Source organism: Rhipicephalus sanguineus, chromosome 7 (assembly GCF_013339695.2).
Source record: "Rhipicephalus sanguineus isolate Rsan-2018 chromosome 7, BIME_Rsan_1.4, whole genome shotgun sequence".
NCBI lineage: Eukaryota > Metazoa > Arthropoda > Arachnida > Ixodida > Ixodidae > Rhipicephalus > Rhipicephalus sanguineus.
Window position 1 is genome coordinate 117,322,517 of NC_051182.1, and position 20,578 is coordinate 117,343,094.

General features: G+C 46.7%; 1 protein-coding gene across 1 annotated transcript in view; it reads right to left on the minus strand.

Moving 5' to 3' along the window:
- The window catches only part of LOC119398960 (fatty acid synthase-like), a 138,577-nt gene extending 131,448 nt beyond the window's left edge, over positions 1-7,129 (minus strand). Inside the window, exons 1-3 of the mRNA XM_049417479.1 lie at positions 6,997-7,129; positions 5,577-5,903; positions 219-419 (exon numbers count right to left, since the gene is read on the minus strand). Coding sequence (XP_049273436.1) covers positions 219-419; positions 5,577-5,903; positions 6,997-7,129 — 661 coding nt within the window. The remainder of the gene's footprint in view (positions 1-218; positions 420-5,576; positions 5,904-6,996) is intronic.
- Positions 7,130-20,578: the final 13,449 nt, after the last annotated feature.

A 20,578-nucleotide genomic window follows, 5' to 3' on the forward strand; every position in this document is an offset into this window, starting at 1 on the left:
TTGCTTCTCACAGATATTTGAAATTACCGTATCTTGGGGTCGCTTCGCGCGACATTAATAAAGATTCGCAAGGGTTTGCATACATACATACATACATACATACATACATACATACATACATACATACATACATACATACATACATACATACATACATACATACATACATACATACATACATACATACATACATACATATCATGACACTTAATTCTTACCGCGAGCGTCGAATGACATGCACGTGCCATCCGGAGACATCATGCCAAGCCGGTAAAAGCCGAGCGCTGTGCTGGGCTTCAAGCTAATCATGCTCCCTGCCACAATGGCAGCATCGCACTGTCCGGCCCGAATGGCAATGTTCGCCTGGTTCAGAGCCGTCATTGTCGACGAACATGCCGTGTCCACAATCATGCTGGGTCCTGAGATGGCGACGAGAAAAGTATGAAGCAAAAAGCGCTCCCTATTGTTTCTTATGACGAACAGTACGAACCAAACACCAAGAAAGCAAGACAAAAACACAGCGGTGACCTCTAACAACTCATTTTCAACAGCGGACTTGTTTAAGCTGGGTCTGATATCCATGGTGTTCGCAAAAATCTAAAAACGAAAACAAAAAAGCTCCTAGCACAGCATAGCCATGCATTGTATGATCTAGCAAGGGGCTGGGAAAGAGGAATTAGAGCGAGGTAGAAGGAAAAGAGGAGGGGATGGTAGATCATAATATAGTTTAGCAAGGGACTGGCATAGAGAAGTAGGGGTGAGGAGGAGGAGAAATGGTAAAGCATAGCACAACTATTTTGAGTATAATAAAAGGCAAAGAGAAGGGAGGGTGAGGAGGAGGGAAAGGAGAAGGGAGAGGGTGAAACATAGCGTAGCCATGTATAGTGTAGTATTGCAAAGACGTGGGAAAGAAAAGTGAAGGAGAAGAGCGGTGTGCGGTTGAGGAGGAGGGAAAAGGAGAGAGGGTAAAGCTTATCATAGCCATGTAGTATGGCAAGGGGGTGTGAAAGGGAAGTGAGCGTACGGAGGACAGGAGAGCATGAAGCATAGCATACCCATCTATCGTATATTATAGCAATAGGTGGAAAGGAAATGAGGGTGAGGAGGAGGGAAAGGAGAAGCGGAGAGCGTGAATCAAAACACAGTCTTGTATAGCATAGTACAGCAAGGGATGAGAAAGGGAAGTAAGGGTGAGGTGGAGGGCAAAGAGGAAAGGAACGCCACCAGCTCAGCTGTTTCCTCAGTCTTCGCACCTCTAGTGCATAGGTGCCCCAATTTTTTTTTAGGGCGAGAGACTTAGATGCCTCATCAAACGCGGAAAGTGACCGTCGGCTGGGGCAGCGGCGGCGGTGTCTTCAACACGAAGTGACGCCAAAAATAATCATCATTCGATGACGTTATCATATGACGTCATCACGACGTCACAGATAACCAACATTAATGACGTCACGCTTGGCCTGAAGCCGCTTCAGGTCAAGCTGCGTTTGTTCTATCCTCTCTTAACTGTTAACTTTAGAAGAGCTGTGACATTGCTACGTGAAGTGGCATGAGGCGGGACTATTTACAAGTGTATTGACACTGACGTGAACAGCATCCACCAATATGGAGGACAGCATGCACATCGGTCAGGCCATTTCTCTTTGTCGCCTTCTGCGGGCAGGATGCCTCACTCTCGAAATGTGATACCTACCTAGCATTACCCCGGTGGTGTAAGCGCCAGATTGGGGCAATATAATTGTGGTCGTTAGAGCAAGGGCCGCATGCTTTTAATCTGCTGACGTGCACTATGTCACTGACTATGATTTAGGCGGGGTAGTCTCAGAGAAGGGACAATCTCGCAGGTGACATCCTGTCACCAGACGGACGATACAGTGAGTGCTAAGGTAGCTTTTCTTACAAGCATTCGCGACCAACTCGACACCACAGGACCACTAAGGAACCGGCTCTTAAGTGAACTTCGACAGGCCGGCTCTCGTAAAGGCTGGTCCTCTTTGTCGTCTTCTGAAGGCAAGATGCCTCACTCTTCGAATGTTCTAGCTACGTCGCAATATTGTGTGGTCCTCTCTCTCTCTTACACGTTTACGCTCTCGATCGCCCTATCGCTGTCAGTCTTTCCCTTAAATTACATCATCTTACGTTCATCTATTGCTGTGTATTGGTTCTCTGTGTAGTCTTCCGAACAAGAGCATCTGTTCTTTTTTGACATTTTTGCTTTTCGTTTGACGACAATAAGTGTAGGCTTCGAGGCACTCCCCATCATGTAACCCGCCTTTTACCTTCCTTCGTTGTAAGTGCTACCCGTCGCACTGGTTTAGTAGTTACGGTGCTTGTTTGCTTACCCGAATGTTGCGGTATGAAATCGCGGCTGCAGGGAGGCGCATTTCGGTGGGGGCAAAATGCTAGAGGTCCGGGTGCTTACATATAGGTTCACGTTAAGGAGCCCCAGGTGGTCTCAATTTCTGAAGCCCTCCACTACGGCGCCTCTCATATTCATATTACTGTTTTCGGACGTAAAACCCCGGCAATTAACGTATATAATTTGTAAGTGTAGCACAATGTTTTTGCTGTCGTTTACGTATAACTGAAAGAAGCGAACGTACTGATAAATTACGCTATAGGAAGGGGGGTTTTTTTAGGGAGTAAATTTTTTTGATCGATTGCTTTCGAGTAGGTGAACAAAATCCAAAAATCTCATTACGTCCGGATAGTTTGCGTCAACACTCGTTTCGAAACATCAGTAAATCATGTGCCTTCCGCTCAGGTCAATGCCTTTCTAAATGTCTAAAAGAACACGTCAAACAGGAAGACGGCAGCAATCTGTCGGGCACATCTATCATTTCTTATGCCCATCACCTACAGCCAGCTTCAAAAGTTCGTGCGACAAAAGAAAAAAACTTGGAGGACGCTTGAGCTTCGCCTTCGAGAGTAGAACGCGATAGCGTTGCCTGACCACGTGCGCATCGCCTTCTCGATTGCTAGCCTCGCTTCGGTTCTCTGTGTATGCCTCAACCGTGCCGTAAGCAAACGAGAGCATATGCGCGTAATATTGGCCGTTTCAAAATATCCTAGAGTGCCTACTGCTAGTAAAGTTGTGAAGTGCCCACTACGCCATAATTCTTCCTTTTGCGAGTAAGCCAAAAGCCCAGTACGCGTCCGTAAGGCAACACGCAAACTTACTCAGCTGCTGATTTTGTTGATGCTTTTGCTGGTGATGATGATTAAGTGTCTGAGCGCTTTGTAATAGATGGGCCTTTAAAATACCCAATCGTCGCACAATTCACATTTTTTTGACGCCGGGCGCTTTTCTACGCTTCTGCCACGCAATATCACATAGGTTAAGGAGTCTCCTCCCACTACATGGCATGCATGTATTGTTTGTTCTTTTTCTAAGCAGTTTCAAGTGATTGCGCCGCTCTGTGGTAGCACACGTCCTTGCAACGCGGGAGAACTGGGCTCGGTTCTCGCTGAAACCGACGATTTTTATTACTTATTTTATTTGGATCTTTCTCCATTTTTTCACTCACAACCAACGACGCCGACACCGTAATTTCTGCTAAACGAGCTTTTTAACGCTATCGCGTTCAAAGCTTAATATTCTCACTCGTTCAGCAGGCAGCCTTAATTTTAGATTTCCGACTTGTTCTAAAACGCGAACAACGCGTACTGTGCTGTTCGACCAAATACGAGAGCAATGGCTGAAAAATGCCAAGTTTGTTCGGATATAGTGGCCAGTAAACTATTAACGCCGACTTCAATTTTGGTATTTCTCTTTTCTACCCGATGCTTTTACTCGTCTAAGCCTACTGACGGTCATCGGATACGCACAGCGCGAATGACATAAACGCTAAGGATTGGCTTAGCGTTTAAAAGATATATTTGTCTCGTAGTAGTCATAACTGATATAGCAACAAGGGTCACTATGCTATTGCCACGTGCGTTTCTTATTATCACTTTTGCTCTATTCGGTTGTCGCCCACAAAGACTGTCAGCATCGCTCAGCGCAAACCGCGCCTCAGTGTTCGAGAAGCTTCGCGATTATTGTAGATCGTTTTCTTAAGATTACGCGCAAGACGCGAACACTCCAGCTTATTCTAGAACTTGCGCGACAACCAGCGATAACGCTGGAATATTCGACGGCACATGTATAAATGCACGCGCGCTTCACCACTAGTCAGTTTTATCGACGACCGACGCTCTGGTCACTGCTTTCAGCGTACTGCTGTAATTTGACTTTCGATTTCCCGGCCACAAGTTCGGCCAAATAAAGAGTTTCATTTTCGATGCGCCGACTACTGCCTTCGTCGACGTCACGACCCCGTGACACTATGCAGTGGCAGAGGCATAACGTGTGGCTTCAGGACATACCAGCCGCTACATGACGCCTAAAACCTACTATTAGAACGCATACCAAGCCCTTTCAGTACAGCCGGCTCATTTCATCTCTGCTTGAGCAACATTCGTCAGCAGCGCCTGCACGCTTTCTGTCCAACATAGAACATATGACGCTCGGAGCGGTTTTGCCAATTTTGACTTTAGAGGGAACATGACGGCGACGACATAAATGCCCCTCGAGTGTTCCATCACAAAAACAAAATTGCCATCACAATAAAAAATGCAAGGTCCCTAATTCATTCGCCTTAGACGACTTCGAAGGTGAAAAATATCTTTTTTTGTTTTCAGTCAGTGTATTGCTCCTGCCTCGCCCACCTCCGAAATCTTTCTGCGCCTAAACAAGTTTTGCACTTCCTGCAGGAACCGATGCGTTGCAAGCTTTCTGCATCTCACGTGGTTTTAACGCGACAGCGTTAAAGAGCTCGTTTCGCAGAAGTTTCGGCGTCGGCGGCGTCTCTGGTTGCGAGCGAAAATAATCAGCGTTGTCTGTGAGGGAAAATTTGAGGTAGATACAAATAAAGAAGTAATGAAAAAATCTTCGCTTTAAGTGGGACCGGGGATCGCGACTCCTCGTTCAATGGCGCGATACGTTTAACCGCTCGGCCACCACGCATACTGCCTCTAGCACACTAACGGCGATCTGTTTATATAGACCACATGGCGGCTTGACTGTCACCCGCAAGATGACGCAGAGGGCCCACGGGGCGCGTTTTTAAACGGCAGTATCACCCCGCCGAGTGGCCGTGTTTGGTCGCGCGGCATGCATGGACCTGAAGGGCATCCGCACTTTGGCTTTCATTGAGGTACGGTTTAGGTCTCCTCTGTGAAGTGAATCGAGGCTAGCGATTGGGAAGGCGATACGAACACGGTCCGGTTACGCTATCATGTTCTGCTCTTGAAAATAATGTTCAAGCGTCCTCCAAGTTTTTGCACTGCCTCCATGATCGGCACAACTTTGACCAAGTGACGATGTCCTGTGTTGAGTGTGTTGAGGCCATCATGTGACGCCACGTTACGTGACGCCATAATGCCGTCATGATGATGTCATACGGTGACGTTTCGCGTGATAATTTTTTGCATCGCTCGTGTTGACGCCGATGATGCGGGAAACCGACGGTCAGTTTTCGTGTTCTTTGAGGCATCTCAGGTTCTTGCCTTAATAAAAGAAGAACTTATATGGCTACCTCTGAAGTCGAATGAATACGAGATCCTATTCGCGAACATGGCGCGCGCGCCCCCGAGCATGTTGTAGCCGTCGATCTTGTCCGGATCTGCGGTGAACGCCGCGTCCGACTCGGAGTCGGAGCATCCGACGAAGACGCCGATCCTGCGACCCCGCAAGGTCGCGGGTTCGTAGCCGGCGTCCACGATGGCCTCGTGCGTGGTCTCCAGCAGTATTCTCATCTGCGGATCCATCAGGTGCGCCTGCCTCGGATGAATGCCGAAGAACTGGGCGTCGAAGCGTGACAGGTCGCGGATCTTGCCGAGTCTCTCTGGCAAGCCCAGATGCCCTGGTGAGGACAGAACGATGTGCGAGTCAGTCAGTTAACCAGTCAGTCATTTGGTTAGTTAGTTAGTTAGTTATTTGTTTATTTATTTATTTATTTGGGTAGTTAGTTATTAAGTTAGTAAGTTATTTATTTATTTATTTATTTATTTATTTATTTATTTATTTATTTATTTAGTTAGTTAGTTAGTTAGTTAGTTAGTTAGTTAGTTAGTTAGTTAGTTAGTTAGTTAGTTAGTTAGTTAGTTAGTTAGTTAGTTAGTAGGGTTAACGAGATAATTGGTTACCTGGTCATATAAAATAGTTTGTAAATTTTTATGCAGTCAGATAATTAGAAAGCTAAAGAGAAGATCTCAAGGATATTCCTAAAAATCTTAGCCTGGCTTTTACCTGGCTCTAATTTGTTATTTAGTCGGGTACAAATTCAGTTAGTTGGTCAGTTAATTAGTGTGTTAGTTGGTTATTTAGGTAGTTATTAAAATAGTAAATTGTTAGCTGAATTGTCAGTGAGTCGTTTAAGCAGTTGGAAATACGATATCTCCGGATTTAGCCTGGCTTACGACATAGCATCAGTAAGTGACTCAGTTAGTTGATCACTCCAGTTAGTTATTGAGTTAGTTACATGAAAATGAAATGGCTACACTGATTACTATTCTAAGACCATATTCACAACCCTGAACAGAATAACAGCGCGTGAAGTGTTCTTTTTTTTTTTTTACAGATTTAGCTCGTAAATTCCTATCCTTGTTGATGAGTGCCAAGAATGCGATAAGATGAAATCTCTGTCGGCTCACTTCCTAAACCTCGTTTTAGTTTCTTATATAAGGGTTATATATAAGTTTATATATAAGTTAGTATATATATATAAGTTTAGTTTCTTATATAAGGGTTATATAAGGGTTATATTTCAAAAGTCGCAGATTTCCAGCCGTTGAGCATCTTCTAAGTGCACTTTCTTGAGTGAAAGCACGCGTTCGGGTTCTGTCTTCCTTGCACACATTTTGTAAGCCTTCATATATATGCACTAGCTGACACTGTTTGTGCTTTCGCGCAGCACGTAATAGGAAGATATGTGAAAGTTTATAGAATGAGCCAACCTCGAGGCCATCTCGTCTCATCCTCGGTCACGAAGTCCACGCCCGCGTACAGCTTTTCCTTAAATTCGACGAGACTGTCGGCTTGCGGGAAGCGTGCAGAGAAACCGGTGATGACTAGGTCTTCTCCATTCATTGTTATCTGAAATAGAAAATATTAGCGCAGCGGCACTTAGTCGCGAGCTGCACGAGCCGGTGGGCACGTTTCGGCTTCTCTTATGAATCACCAGTGCAGAATGCTTCAGCGGCCATTGAGCGCGTGCCGGTTCATGGCGATGATAACTTTTTATCTGCGACAGGCGAAAAATCTCGACCATAACAGCTCTGCGGTCAAATCGGGCGTTATTTATTATCAAATGTCATTATTAGAGGTGTACGCTTTCCGTGGCCCCTTTACATTATTAAGGCAAGCGCAACTTGTCTCAACGAAAAAAACAAATCCCGCCATCTTCCCGTAAAGGGAACCCTGAGTGGTATGCGAAGCAGCCATGAGTCGACTTAAATTTTTGTAAATGTTTTATTTTCTTCATCACTGTTCATGGTCCTTCTACTCGAGGTTCTCCTGATATTGTTACTCGTCATATATGGCTTTAAGCTCAGGGGAACGTTTTTCCTTGAGTATAACGGCCGTGTGGTCCGTAAAGTATAAAGTTAATGGCTCTTGCTGCAAAGGTTGCAGCTTGAAGTTTGAGAATGCGATGTCAACGCGCCCGTTTCGCTTCGGCTTCGCGAGCCCGCCGCTCCGCCTCGGCTGGGACACTGGCTACGTCGACGCGACTCGAGGGAGACAGGCCTCGTTCATAAGCTGCTTCGCATCTAAGGGTACCGTGCATGATTTATGGCATAGTGGGTACCTTGCATGTATGGCGATGATTTATGGCGTAGTGGATATCTTGCATGATTTATGGCGTAGTCGGTACCTTGCATGATTTATACTAGAGCACGCGCCGCAGTGCAGCGAGCGCTCTATCGCACGTCCATATGTCAGGCAAAGATTCCCTTCTGCACACCATGCGGGAGCTCTCCGCTCGTGCGAAACCTTCGGTCTCTTCTTTCTTCCATGTATCTAGTGCCACCGTTTTCTCAAGCAAACATTCATTTCTGCACACCATGCGCGAGCTCTCCTGTGGCAGCACTTCGTTCTCTTCTTTCTTCCATACATCTAGTGGCACGCGGGGCACTGGTCACGTCGGGGGGACAGGCCTCGTTCGTAAGCTGCTTCGCATCTAAAAAACAAGGCAGCGTCTGGCGTCGGCGACCGGCGACGGCGTGAACACGAATGGTACAAAAATTCGCATCAGCAAGTGGTGACGTAAGACGATATCACGCTATGACTCCGTCAAGGATGTCATGCTACGACCTCATAAGGAGACAGTGACATGCTGTGATGACATCATCTTATCACGTCGTCAATAACTTCATTTTATAGCTTGACCCGCGAGCTTAGATTTATGGGTACATGAAGAGCCCCACGTGGCGAAAACTGACTCACATTCGCCCCCTCCACGGCGTGCCTAACAATCATGTCATTGTCTTGACACGTAAAACCCCAGAAAGTGTTATTGTTATTAAAGCACACCGCGGGCCGCATACGATCCGTGGTTTCACACGGAATAAAGTTTTCTAACATTGTTAAATAGTACGTGTGTTATTTTCTCGCCTATTCCAAATTATAGCGCTTTGTTCGCGTAAGCTACCAAGACGGGACTAATCTCAAGTATGTTTCTTTCAGGGGCGAAGCTCCTTAAGGCGGCACCCGTTCGTCCCTCGTAGTCGTCGTCATCGTAGTAGTCCGTAACAAGTCTTACGCTTTGACCTCCAAGGTGGTGCCGGTGGGAGATTTCTCCTGTGCGTTGTTGAACAATAAAAAATTCGCAGCGTGCGCGTTAACTAAAAGCCGAATTCTTCTGTCTCTCATTCCCCATTAGCAGCCATTGGCATGTTCCAGTAGGAAACGTTAGTAGAAGTAGAAGTGTAAGTGTTAGCTAAAAGCCGACTTCTTCTGTCTCTCATTCCCATTAGCAGCCATTGTTTACCTCCAAGGTAGTGCCTGGTGAGATTTCTCTTGTGCGTGATTAAACAATAAAAATTTTGTTCAAAACGCCGTTGATTGATGAAATAAACCAACGAAAGACGCCAGATGTTTTGTAAAAGCAGAACGAAAGAACGCCAGATGTTTTTCTTAAAGTGTAGTAGTAGTAGTTGTATGTAGCCACCTCGCCCGATCGTCAACGGGCGAGGTGGACCGGCAACGGCGCGAGGACCCTGCCGTACGAGAGTTAAATCACACTAAAAGACATACTTTGCGGGCGATACACTCTAGTGAGCTTTCAACTTTTCGTCTTAATGTACATGATAAAGAAATTATTTCTACGAAAAACGCAAGGCACACCTTGAGCAATATATTTGGTTTTGGGACGCTAAATGCAACCATGAGGCGATGCGAAGCCGGAGCACTTGCACGATCGCGTTCCGTTGGCTTTCGTTGGGCATGCTACCGACCTCGCGTCGTGGAACGCGCGTCCTGTCTTCCCTCTAGCCTTGCCTTTAATTCGCACAGGGCGAGCGGGGAATGCGGTCGCTCTTGGCGCTCTTTCGCTCGGGAGCGGACTTCTTCCTTGCATTTCACCGATCACAAGTGATAATGAAGGGACCACGTAAACCAACAGTACAATAAAAGTTTGATGTTTAATATATACACGATGTTTCACACTCTTTATATTATGTACTGGGCGCATTTCACGGAAGAGTTTCACGGTTTACAGATGATTCCCTCCGTAGCTTCGCCCCACTCATCATCATTCACCCCGTGGATATGCTGTGATTTTTTCTTGAGGCACCACAAGGGCTCACTATGCGCTGAAACATCTCCGTGGAACAAAAATTATATTTCGGAATCGACGTCCATATTTTATTCATTGTGGAATTCAGTATCGATATGTTTTTCGAAAGCTGACGTCAAATCCTCTTCGGAAGTCCTCTTCAGAAATTCTCTTCAGGCCCTTGTGGGACTAAATTTCGTGACTGTGGCCCGCTGGCTGAGTAGAGTTTGAGACCTCCGACGTAGAAAGTTAAGGTTTCGTTCTGCTAAGCTCCAAGACTGGGGTTTAATTCCCGTCGCGGGCTGCCTCTCCATGGCAGCGAAATGCAAGGGCACCAGTATATTCAGATATAGGTGCATGGCAAAGACTCCCCGCCACCCCCACCCCCCGCCCTGGTGATCGAAACTTCCCGAAATAAAGTGCCCCACAACGGCGCACCGCATAATCTGTCGTAGCAACAAGATTATAAGGACTAATTGGTTCATAATGGAAGCATAGGATGAAACGGTGCGACTAGAAGGACACGACGGAACAATTACTACGCTTCAAGCACTTGTCCTGTGGTAATTGTTCGTGCCCTTGTTCTAGTCCAGCTGTTTATCCTCAGTTCTAACCGTATCCTTTTTTATTTATTTCTTTTTGTTTTTGGCACGTGAAACTCCATACACCCAAGTGTTATCCTTTCCGTTTCTTTTGAGAGCTTTCGCACTGTGCAATACACTAGAAAACACAATCCAACCTGATCGTGCGCGACGAACCTTGATTTTACAAGCCCGTAAAGAAAAAGAAAACATTCCACCATCTCCCACTAAAGGGAACCATGTGGGGATGCGAAGCAGCGCATGGGTCGACATAAAGTTCCGTTCAACACGGGCACTTTGCCCGATGTTAACGCGTCCTTGCAAGTGGAGCCCACCATGAATTCACTGTAGTTGCTGTTGCTGTTACTCGTCCCGAACTCTTGTTGGAGCACGCCACGCAGGTTCATCGCGCGTCTGCGGAATCTCGTTCGCCGAGGCCATCACATGATTGCTGAGAGAGTGTAAGGGGGAGAGGCCACAGCATCTTACCCAGCCCCTTACACAGGCCCGAACGCACTCGCGCGTGCCAGCACAGAGGGTTTTGCCTGCGTTACGCCGAGCTAGGACAGCATACGGCATCCCGGGCCCCTAAAGTGCTCTGCACGTATCATCATCAAGGCGGTCGAAGAACAAGAGGAACTCCCTGGCGCGAGCGCGCGCTCAATATGTTACAGATGGCTATGCTAGGTGGTAGGAAGCGGACGGTCGCCAAGGGACGGTCACAGCCCCGAGCAAAAGCTGCTTCGCATCTAAAATTTAGGTGCCCTTCTCCTATCAGCAAAATCGGGGCAAGGGCGTGTTCGTGCCTGACCTACTTTTTTTTCTTCCTTCCTTTCTTCCTTTCCTTCTTCCTATTGCATTGTGCAATGCTCCACTTTAACTGCTAACCTGCTCCCTGCTAATAACCTCCATGCCTGCATTTGGGCCTTCAACCACTTGCTTAGCAGCGCAGCAGTTCAGCTGCTGTAGACAAGAACAATGGTCATTCGTTCATATCCAGGCAACTATATGTGACAACGTGAAATGACAAGTGACTTCTATAAGCGAAAAAGGACGCCATATCACAAACAGCACGTCGCCGACAAGCTCACTATCGGGAGACAATCAGTTATCGGAAAACGGCGCATACAGCTACGCAGGTGACCGGCGCAGTTTCGAGGGTCGCATTTCTGCACAAGAGCTTCGCTAAAAACTCTATCGACATGCATTTTTAAACGTTTAACAGGCCACTTTCTTTTTCCGAAAACAACAACAAAGCTTCATTCGATGAACGTGACAGGACGTCAAAGCACGCGTTGCCCAGTCCGACTGACAGATGGCATGATGCTTGTGTGCGAGTTTTTCGGTGCGTCTGCGCCGTGCTTCGCTTGCGGTGCTGTTTCACGTTTTACCTATACGTTGTACCCCTGTCAAACGAGGCATCTTGAGTGCACGTTGAGGGAGTGCACTTGGCCGCTAGTGTCATTCACATGCTGTCACACGGGAACGCTTAGTGACACTCGCTGCAAAACGCACTTGACGGCGAGTGCGTTCGCCAAACAAACTTCGCTGCGACGGAGTGTCTAGCCTCGGTAGCAGTGGCTCGAGAATAAATAGGTTACTATCCGAAGCCGAGGTCGTAGCATTCTTTTGAGCTATCCTTTTCGTTATTAGGGATATTCTTACGCACTGAAACATGATATACCTGAAAAAACAACTCCGCTATTCTCGTTCTCAGGCAGTTTACAGCCACGATCGCCAAGGGCATGCCCGGCACGCGCCGTGATGTGGCCGCAGCCGCCACGTTTTTACGTAAAAAATATTTTTAAGGGCTGTATATAGCTGTAATACATTAGTACTTAAGACCCATTGCCTGAAATAACAAATATATGTCATGCTGCTTAAGTACCCATCGCTATTACCATCATTTCCAAAGTACACTTCAACTTCTCGTGTAGCAGCGCACGGCCGAAATGACATTCTGGGGACGTAAATGCACTCGCTCAAAGTGACACCAAATATGCCAGTGTGACCGGGGTATTTCATCTTCATCTCAAAAGCGGGAGTGTACTTCTTTTGTGCATCATTTTCATTCCGCTTCTCTTTTTTGTATTTTTGTTTTGTTTTGTGTTTTTACAGCTACGCTGTATATAGCTAGCACCGTTTTTGAGCGAAATCAAAGTGGACAAGGACACACAAAGGTGAAACGTGCGCAACCGCAAACTTCCAGTTCAGTTTTATTCCAACAGATGTCACTAATAAATGTAGACAGACAACTGTCAAGAAAGAAACGACAGTAGCAGATTGCGCACAATACAAGATACAAGGTCGACAGTGAAAACAAGGTATACGTGGCAGTGAAGCCGCATAGAATAACAATTTTCGGCTAACCAATTGCCTCGACTGCGAGAAGACCCCCGCGTTCTTTCGTCGAAAAGGTGGACATGTTGTAAGAGTAAACGAAAAGGTGTACGGCTGTGCTGACATGGCAGAATGACGGGAACAATTTTGCATCAGAGACAACACCACTAGCATAAGAAACGAACCTCATGCCATTTTTGTATTAGGCGATTTGATTTTGAGACCACTGTTGGCCGCCGTTGATGCAATAACATGCGTTATGCGCAAGACAAACACTGGCATCCTTAAGCGTATGACCCTTTATTCGCTAACGATAGTCAGTAATGATAACATAATAATAATAATAATAATATCTGGGGTTTAACGTTCCAAAACCACGATATGATTATGAGAGACGCCGTAGTGGAGGGCTCCGGAAATTTCGACCATCTGGGGATCCTTAACGTGCACCTAAATCTAAGTACACGGGCCTCAAACATTTTCGCCTCCATCGAAAACGTAGCCGCCGCGGAGTAATGATAACATATATTAGGTGCGGAGCACTTTAGGGGCCCGGGCTGTCGTATGCTGTCGTATGCTATGATCGCTTGGCGTGACGCAGGCGCAGCCACGTGTAAAAATAGCAAAAGGAGGAATCAAGCGAGAAACAAAAAGAGAGAAAGAAAGGGAAAATATAGAAAGAAAAATAGAATTAAATTGAAAAAAAAGAGAGAGCAAAAAAGACAGAAAGAACTAGAAATAAAAAAAGGAAAGAAAGAGAAAACCAAAGAGAAACAAAGAAGGCTGACCAGCTCCACACTTCTTTCGGGCTTGGCACCTCTATTCCGAAGCTACCTTAATTTTTATTTCACTACAGCAATGCTGTAGCAATGTACCAAGCCCAGCATACTCAACGCCTCGCTGGTTTCTACCTTACCAGCAGTGGAAGGGCTGTAAATTTTGAACAGCGAAGCTGGTCACAAATCGTTCCTTGTCCGACGAGCCAAAAAAATGCCAGGCCTGCGAGGAAAGCGCAGCACAGTCACAGCGAAAGCTGGAAGAGCGGCATTTCTAGAGCCCGTTGTAAACTCTCTTGGGGCTAGTAATACAAGAACACTAGCAATGTACCCACTACGCCATAAATCACAATATTTGTGAAATTGGGAAGCACCTACAACGCCATTATTCGTCATTGTGCGCAGAAGCGAGGTTCCAGCTACACATATGTAAGGCATTATGTGCACTTTGTTTACGTGATGACTGATGACGATGAAGAATTGTGGCTCAGCCCTTTATAATGGGTTGGAAGCTTTAAACGGCGCACCAGTTACGTAATTCGCGTTGTGTGACGCCCGGTCGCTATTTAACTCTCCCACCATGCAATATAACATACATTGACGTGAGAAAGAGAGACAGAGAGAGGGGGGAAGAACTTTATTGAGACCCTGAGGAAATGGATGATGGGCTCATGGGCTTCCTTGGCAACCAATGCAAGTGCACTTGCGAGGAACCCACTGCGCTATAAATCATAATTTCTGTGAAGTAGGGAAGCAGCCACTATGCCATTGTCGTCATTCAACGGAGAGCCGTGGTACGCGCTAAAAACATGTAAGGCAATATGCGCACTTTGTTGGTGTTGTGCCTGATGACGATGAAGAATTATTGCAGAGCCCCTTGTAGTGGGTTGGAGGCATCTAACAGCCCACTCGTTGCGCAATTCGCATTGTGTGACGCCTGGTTACAGAATTCGCGTTGTGTGGTGCGTGGTTGTTATTTCACTCTTCTACCACACCAAATTACATATGTTAATGTGGTTCCTTCTGGACATGAAGCCTGTATAGCGTCGTTTTGCAAGGCAGTTCCAAGCACCGGCATGGCTCTGAGGTACAACACTGGGCTCCCACGCAGAGGGCCCAGGTTCGAACCCCGTTCCATCCTGGAAATTTTTTCTTATTTCGTTTTTTTTTCCTTATTTCGAGCGATAGTGGTTACGGACACCGGCGGCGGCGGCGGCGGCGGCGGCGGCGGCGGCGGCGGACAACTACGCCACCAAAAACGGCCGTTGAAATGATCTCATAACAGCTTTCGCTGTAAAAAAAAAAAAAAAAACTCTCGTCACCATAACAGGGTATGTGCCACAGACATTGGATATATCCCACTGCTCACCCCTGGTCCACTAAATATGAAGGACACAACAGTTAGCCCAACAACAAATGGCTGCATAGAGACGGCGGCGAGTCCGCCGTGGTGCAGCAGTGGTTATGGTGCTCGTCTGCTGACCCGAAGGTCGCGGGTTCGATCCCGGCCGCGGCGGTTGCATTTCGATGCAGGCGAAATGGTAGAAGCCTGTGTACTATGCGAGGTCAGTCAACATGAAAGAACACCGCATGGTCAAAATTTCCGGAGCGTTCCACTACGGCGTCGCTCATAATCATATCGAGTTGTATATTATTATTATTATTATTATTATTATTATTATTATTATTATTATTATTATTATTATTATTATTATTATTATTATTATTATTATTAAGCGGAAGACCCCGGCTACCTACAATGATAGAATACTAGGTAACGGGAAAGTTATCGGCGGCTACGGGAAGACCCCCGAAGCGATGAAAGGCCTACGCCAACGACGACCTGCTCGTAGATCTATGAGAGGTGCGAATGCTTGGTTTCAGTGCGAAGTTCTGTCTCTGGATTTTGCACATCCGTGTTGTGTCTTTATCTGTCTGCGGTTTAACTCGAAGCTCTCTGCGCTGAGAATCAACGTAGAAACAGCTTAGCATCACCTAGGCGAAGACTCGCAACGACCTAGAAGCAATCTAGAAACAACCCTCATCACCTAGCTAAGGCCTAGAAACAACGTAGAAGCAACCAGATTAGTCTTCAGAATCGTCCAGTTTCGTTCTTTCAAGCCTTGTGCAGCTTAGTGCAAGCTTCGTCGATTTTTTTTTTTCAAAATTCCGTTTCATTTTTTTTTTTGCTATTCGTTTTCGTATCTCTGTCGCTACTGATAGGCCAAACGCAGTAGTCGAGCCAGATTGCTATAAGTATAGAGGAGATAAAACGGAGGAGATCATGCAGAAATATACCGAATAATAATATCTGGGGCTGAACGTCCCAAAAGCAGGAAATTATTTTGAGGGACGCCATAGTGGAAGGTCCCGGAAATTTCGGCCACCTGAGGTTCTTTAAGGTGCACCTAAATCTAAGTAGACGGGCCTCAAACATTTTCGCCTCTATCGAAAATGCAGCCACCACGGCCGGGATTTGATCTGGCGAACTTCGCGAGATACACACATAAACACCAGTGATACGCTAATGCAACAGTGTCTAGAACTTTTTTCATATCTTTAAGTACGTCGAGGATAGTCACACAGTCATGGTGGCTCAAGCTGGGATGTAAACATGGGCTATAAACATGCGTAATTTGGCCAACACTGTGAATGAAGTTTTCTCTCGAATATTTTACGTAGATATCTGCTTTACGTGCCTACATTTGCGTTTTCCACAATCCATGGAGACCCGTAATCATTATTTGTCATGAAGATTTTCAGCTGGTTCAAACATTCCTTACGATCCTGTGAATAGGGACCGAATCTACAACCTTCGGATAACGCGTCTTATCCTCCACTCAGTGAGCTACTGTGGCCGTCGATCTACCGTTCACTTAATTGGTAATTTTTTGAGCCTGCTTACCCGAGATCTTTAGCCAGCTCCGCTCGTATTCGTGATGGCGGATGTGCACCACTCACTCTTCTTTCTTTTTTTGCCAGCTCGCGTCAAGCAGCAAGTAATATTTTTACGAGCTGGTAGCGGACCAATAAAACCTCGCATACTACCAGAAGGCATAAGGTCTGCCGGGACGGGGCCGTTTCTGGTATCACTACGTTGCAGTAAGCCAATTGTACTTCTAGACGTCCATCACAGCTGCAACTACTTGCGTGGAGGCACGTCTCACTTTCGCGTTATGAGCGATTCCTATGAAAGAGAGATAAGAAATCTTTTCTCACTTAAGCCTCGCTCGTACTCAGACTCACCCAAGGTCTCCTACTCAGCCATGCTCACTCGTACTCGAAGTTCGACAAAATCCTGTTCAGCCGGGACACAGAGGCTTAACCTCACCGAAGTTAAACTGAGCTAGACTCGCTCGTACTAAAGGTGACCCTTTTTAGATTTCAAACCGGTACCGGAAGCAAGGGATATGCCCTCTTACCTGTATCCGCCCTACGGTAGTATCCTGTTCTTGACGCGACAGAGGCGCTTCAAAAAGGCGGTGCGACATACGTTCTCAAAAATGACCACATATATTTTTTATTTTCACTTAATAAAGTTCATTGTCTGTCTGTCTGTCCCTGGGGTCACAAATTTGATGCTTACGCATCGTTGCTTTTTCTTTTACGCACACACCTTCATTTTTCTGCAGGTGTCAGCAAACTTTGAAATGACTTTACGACGGGACAATACCACGGGCCCAAAATTCTTTAAAAAATGAGCTTTCTCGATTGAAATCAACACTTGCGCGACAAGGTTGCTAGTTGGGCAAGTTGTAACAAGCCATTCATGATGATGCGGAGCGCTGCGTCTTTGTCCTCTTGCCTGTCCTCTGTCGAGTCTTTGCACTCACCACGATTATGAATGACTGACGCGACGTTTGAAACGTGTCGTTGCCAAATGAATTGACTAGCGCGTCGCGTACGATACAGCTATCGCTGTCGCTAGAAAACCGGGTCAAACAGAACATTCGGCCCAGCCTCACTGACGTCCGGTAAACGAGCAAACGGGACCGCATGTTGACTTATTGGATAGTGCGAAAAAATCTCCATGTCTGCGCCGAACGCGCAACAGTCACAGCGAAAGCTGGAAAATCGGCCATCTTGTTGTAAACTCTCTTGGGGCAACTAATGCGAGTACGCTTGCAAGATACCCACTGCGCCATAAATCATCATAATTTTTGTAAAGTATGGAAGCACTCACTGTGCCATTATTAGTCGTTCTGCGGGGAAGCGCGTTACCCGCTAAACATCTGTAATTAATTATGTGCACGTTGCTAGTGCTGTGACTGATAACGACAAAGAATTATGGCTGAGCCCTTAGTAATGGGTTGGAAGCATTCAACGACCCACTCGTCGCGCAATTCGCATTGTGTGACGCCTGGTTGGTATTTTACTCTTCTATCACGCTGTATTACATATGTTAACGCGATTCCATGCCCGACATGACGCCTGTAGTTTCAAGCACGGGCGCGCCTTCTGTGTTTTCTTTTTCTTTTTGCCAACCGGGCGTGGCTTTGTGGTAGGATACTCGACTGACACGCAAAAGGGCCCGGGTTCAAATGCCATCCGTTCCAGTATATTTTTTTTTCCTCATTTAATTCTTTTCTCTTATTTCGCGGGATAGCGGCTACGGACACCGGCGGCGGCGGCGGCGGCAGACAACTACGGCACCGAAATCGTGTGTTGTTGATCTCATAACAGCTTTCAATGTAAAAGACATGGACAGAACGAAGTTGCGCGGCACAGGAGCTTATTATGTCCTTGTCCTTTCGCGCTGTTTAACGAGTCAACATGCGGTTTACCGACCAACTCTTCGATATAGTCAAACGAGATAGTGCAGCTCGTGCAACTCGTGAAGATATCAGAACGCATAGCTTAGAACATATGATGATCAGCTTTCTGTTCAAATAAAAAAATGCCCCAAATTTTTCCCGGAGGATATTGTCGCGTGCGCCAAGCGACTTATAAAAAAGAGCTGTGCCGACGCATGCGAGACTGGGCACAGAGCAGAGATACGCGGAAATTAATAAAACTGGAGTCGTTATAGCCCCAGGCGACAGCATCCTATAAAAAAAATGTCTGGCTCTCCCGCAATAGAGAGCAGATGTAAGCATAAAATGTCTACCAGCAAAGGAGAATCTTGTGCGCATTCGCAAAAGCACAGCCCACCAAACCACACCACACCACACTGTGCACCCGTCCATATGGCCTCCGTTGTTTACGGTCACTGCGCGAGATAATTTTTTTGAAATCTGCATAGCGTCTGCGGTCAATGCAGACACTACGCGACCGCATGTTGATGCATCCGACGCAGTGTGGCGCCATCTCTCGAAGAACGCGCCAACCCGCGCCGCGAAACCACTGCCTCCAAGATCACCGCTGGCACAGTGCCGTTTACTCGTCCACCGCTGCCGTTCAGTGGACCACAGGCTTGGCGCTGGCGTTTAAAATAGCAAGTATCCGGTGCCCTATCTCCTTTTGCATCGTTGCTATTGTAAGTTGTAACAGCTCAGCGAACGAGAAGGTACAGCTTCAATTATAGTCCAAAATAACATTAAAAAGAAATAAGAAGCAATATATTTATAATTTGTTTGGACCGTAGCCCAGATGTCCGGATTCTCGGGTGGTCTCGTCTGAGTTCCCGGATGTCTCGTCTGAAGGGCCCGGATAACGGCGCTGGCATTTTGCTCAAGGTCACTAGAAGGCCTTTGACAATGGGAGCTAAAAGCACTCCATGCTTAAACAGGAGCCTCTGCTGGAAAGAATTGTCTGCTGTGTTTATGCATAACTTTAACAAACAGTGTATGTGACTCATGGCCGCGTGTTTTTCTATCTTAAAGATCAAAGCAGTGCCACTTCCTGTCGCTGTAACATTCGGTACATTCGGGCCATTGTCGCGCCATCTGAGAGCAGCAATACAAAACACTATATCACCGCGGCGCCGCCCCTGCGTGCGCTTCTCGCAAGCTGCTCAACGCCGTACGCAGCGCTGGCGTTGTTACGAGCGTTTCTTAGTTTCTTTTTTTTTTTTGTCAAGAGATGACGCGACAGTCAACAGACACCCGCAGTTTCGGCCGATGACGAGTTCGGGTTTTGATACAAGGGGCCTTCGGGCAGTTTCGCAACTCGTATGATCGAAGAACTCTGGACCACATTAGCCGACATCTGGTTGGTAGCCAAGGGTGTGGTCTGGCGCATAGAGTTTCCTACAATACTTACTAAGGGGAACTCTGGCGCTGCGATTGTTCAGCCACCATGGGGATGATGGGTAGTACGTGGATTTGACTAATCTTCGTGCTTGTGGCTTCGGACGCACTTGTGGCTTTGTTTATTGCTATGTTTTGGCGTTTGTTTCGGATAAAAGAATGAATCGCTGGGAACTTCGTGAGCCTATTTTAATTGGTGAGCCTGAATAGGTCAGGTCGGCGAAGTTGAACTGCTGAACGTTTCCTGAACTTCGTCTTTCGACAAAGCGGCTGCAGACCACAGGGAGCCAACTTGAGCCAAAAGAACGAAGCTTAGACAAATCCATGCACTACCAATCATTCCCATGTTTGCCGAAGCGTCATGCGTTGCAGCTCCTAGACACATTGGCGCCATATTTCCCTCTTGCGTATTAATAGGAATCTCTATAGTCTGGAGCGTTCACACCTATCGCCCCCCCCCCCCCCCCCCCACGCCAACGTTTTACATTCTGGGTCTGTAAATACGCGCACACAAGCACATGCACGAGCATACATAAACGGGGGTCGAACCTCCACCCCGAAGAAAATTTTGGGCTACGCAGCCTAACCAACAGTTACCCTCTATGCGCAGTGCATGTATTATGAAAGGAAAGCAAGGAAACGTGCGTTTCTTATGCAAGTAAAAACACTGCTCAGGGTGCGGCCGGACTGGAAAAATGTGCGCGCGTTCCGTCTTACAGCCTTCGCAATCGAGTTCAACACAATGGTAGCGTTTCTCCTCGGTTGGCGCCACTGCTCACCGCAAGGGGCGCAGCGACCCTGCCATAGTTATAGGCGTTTTTGCTTCTTGCAGGGAACACGAAGGCAAAAAAAAAAAGAAAAAAAAGTCCGGCCGTGCT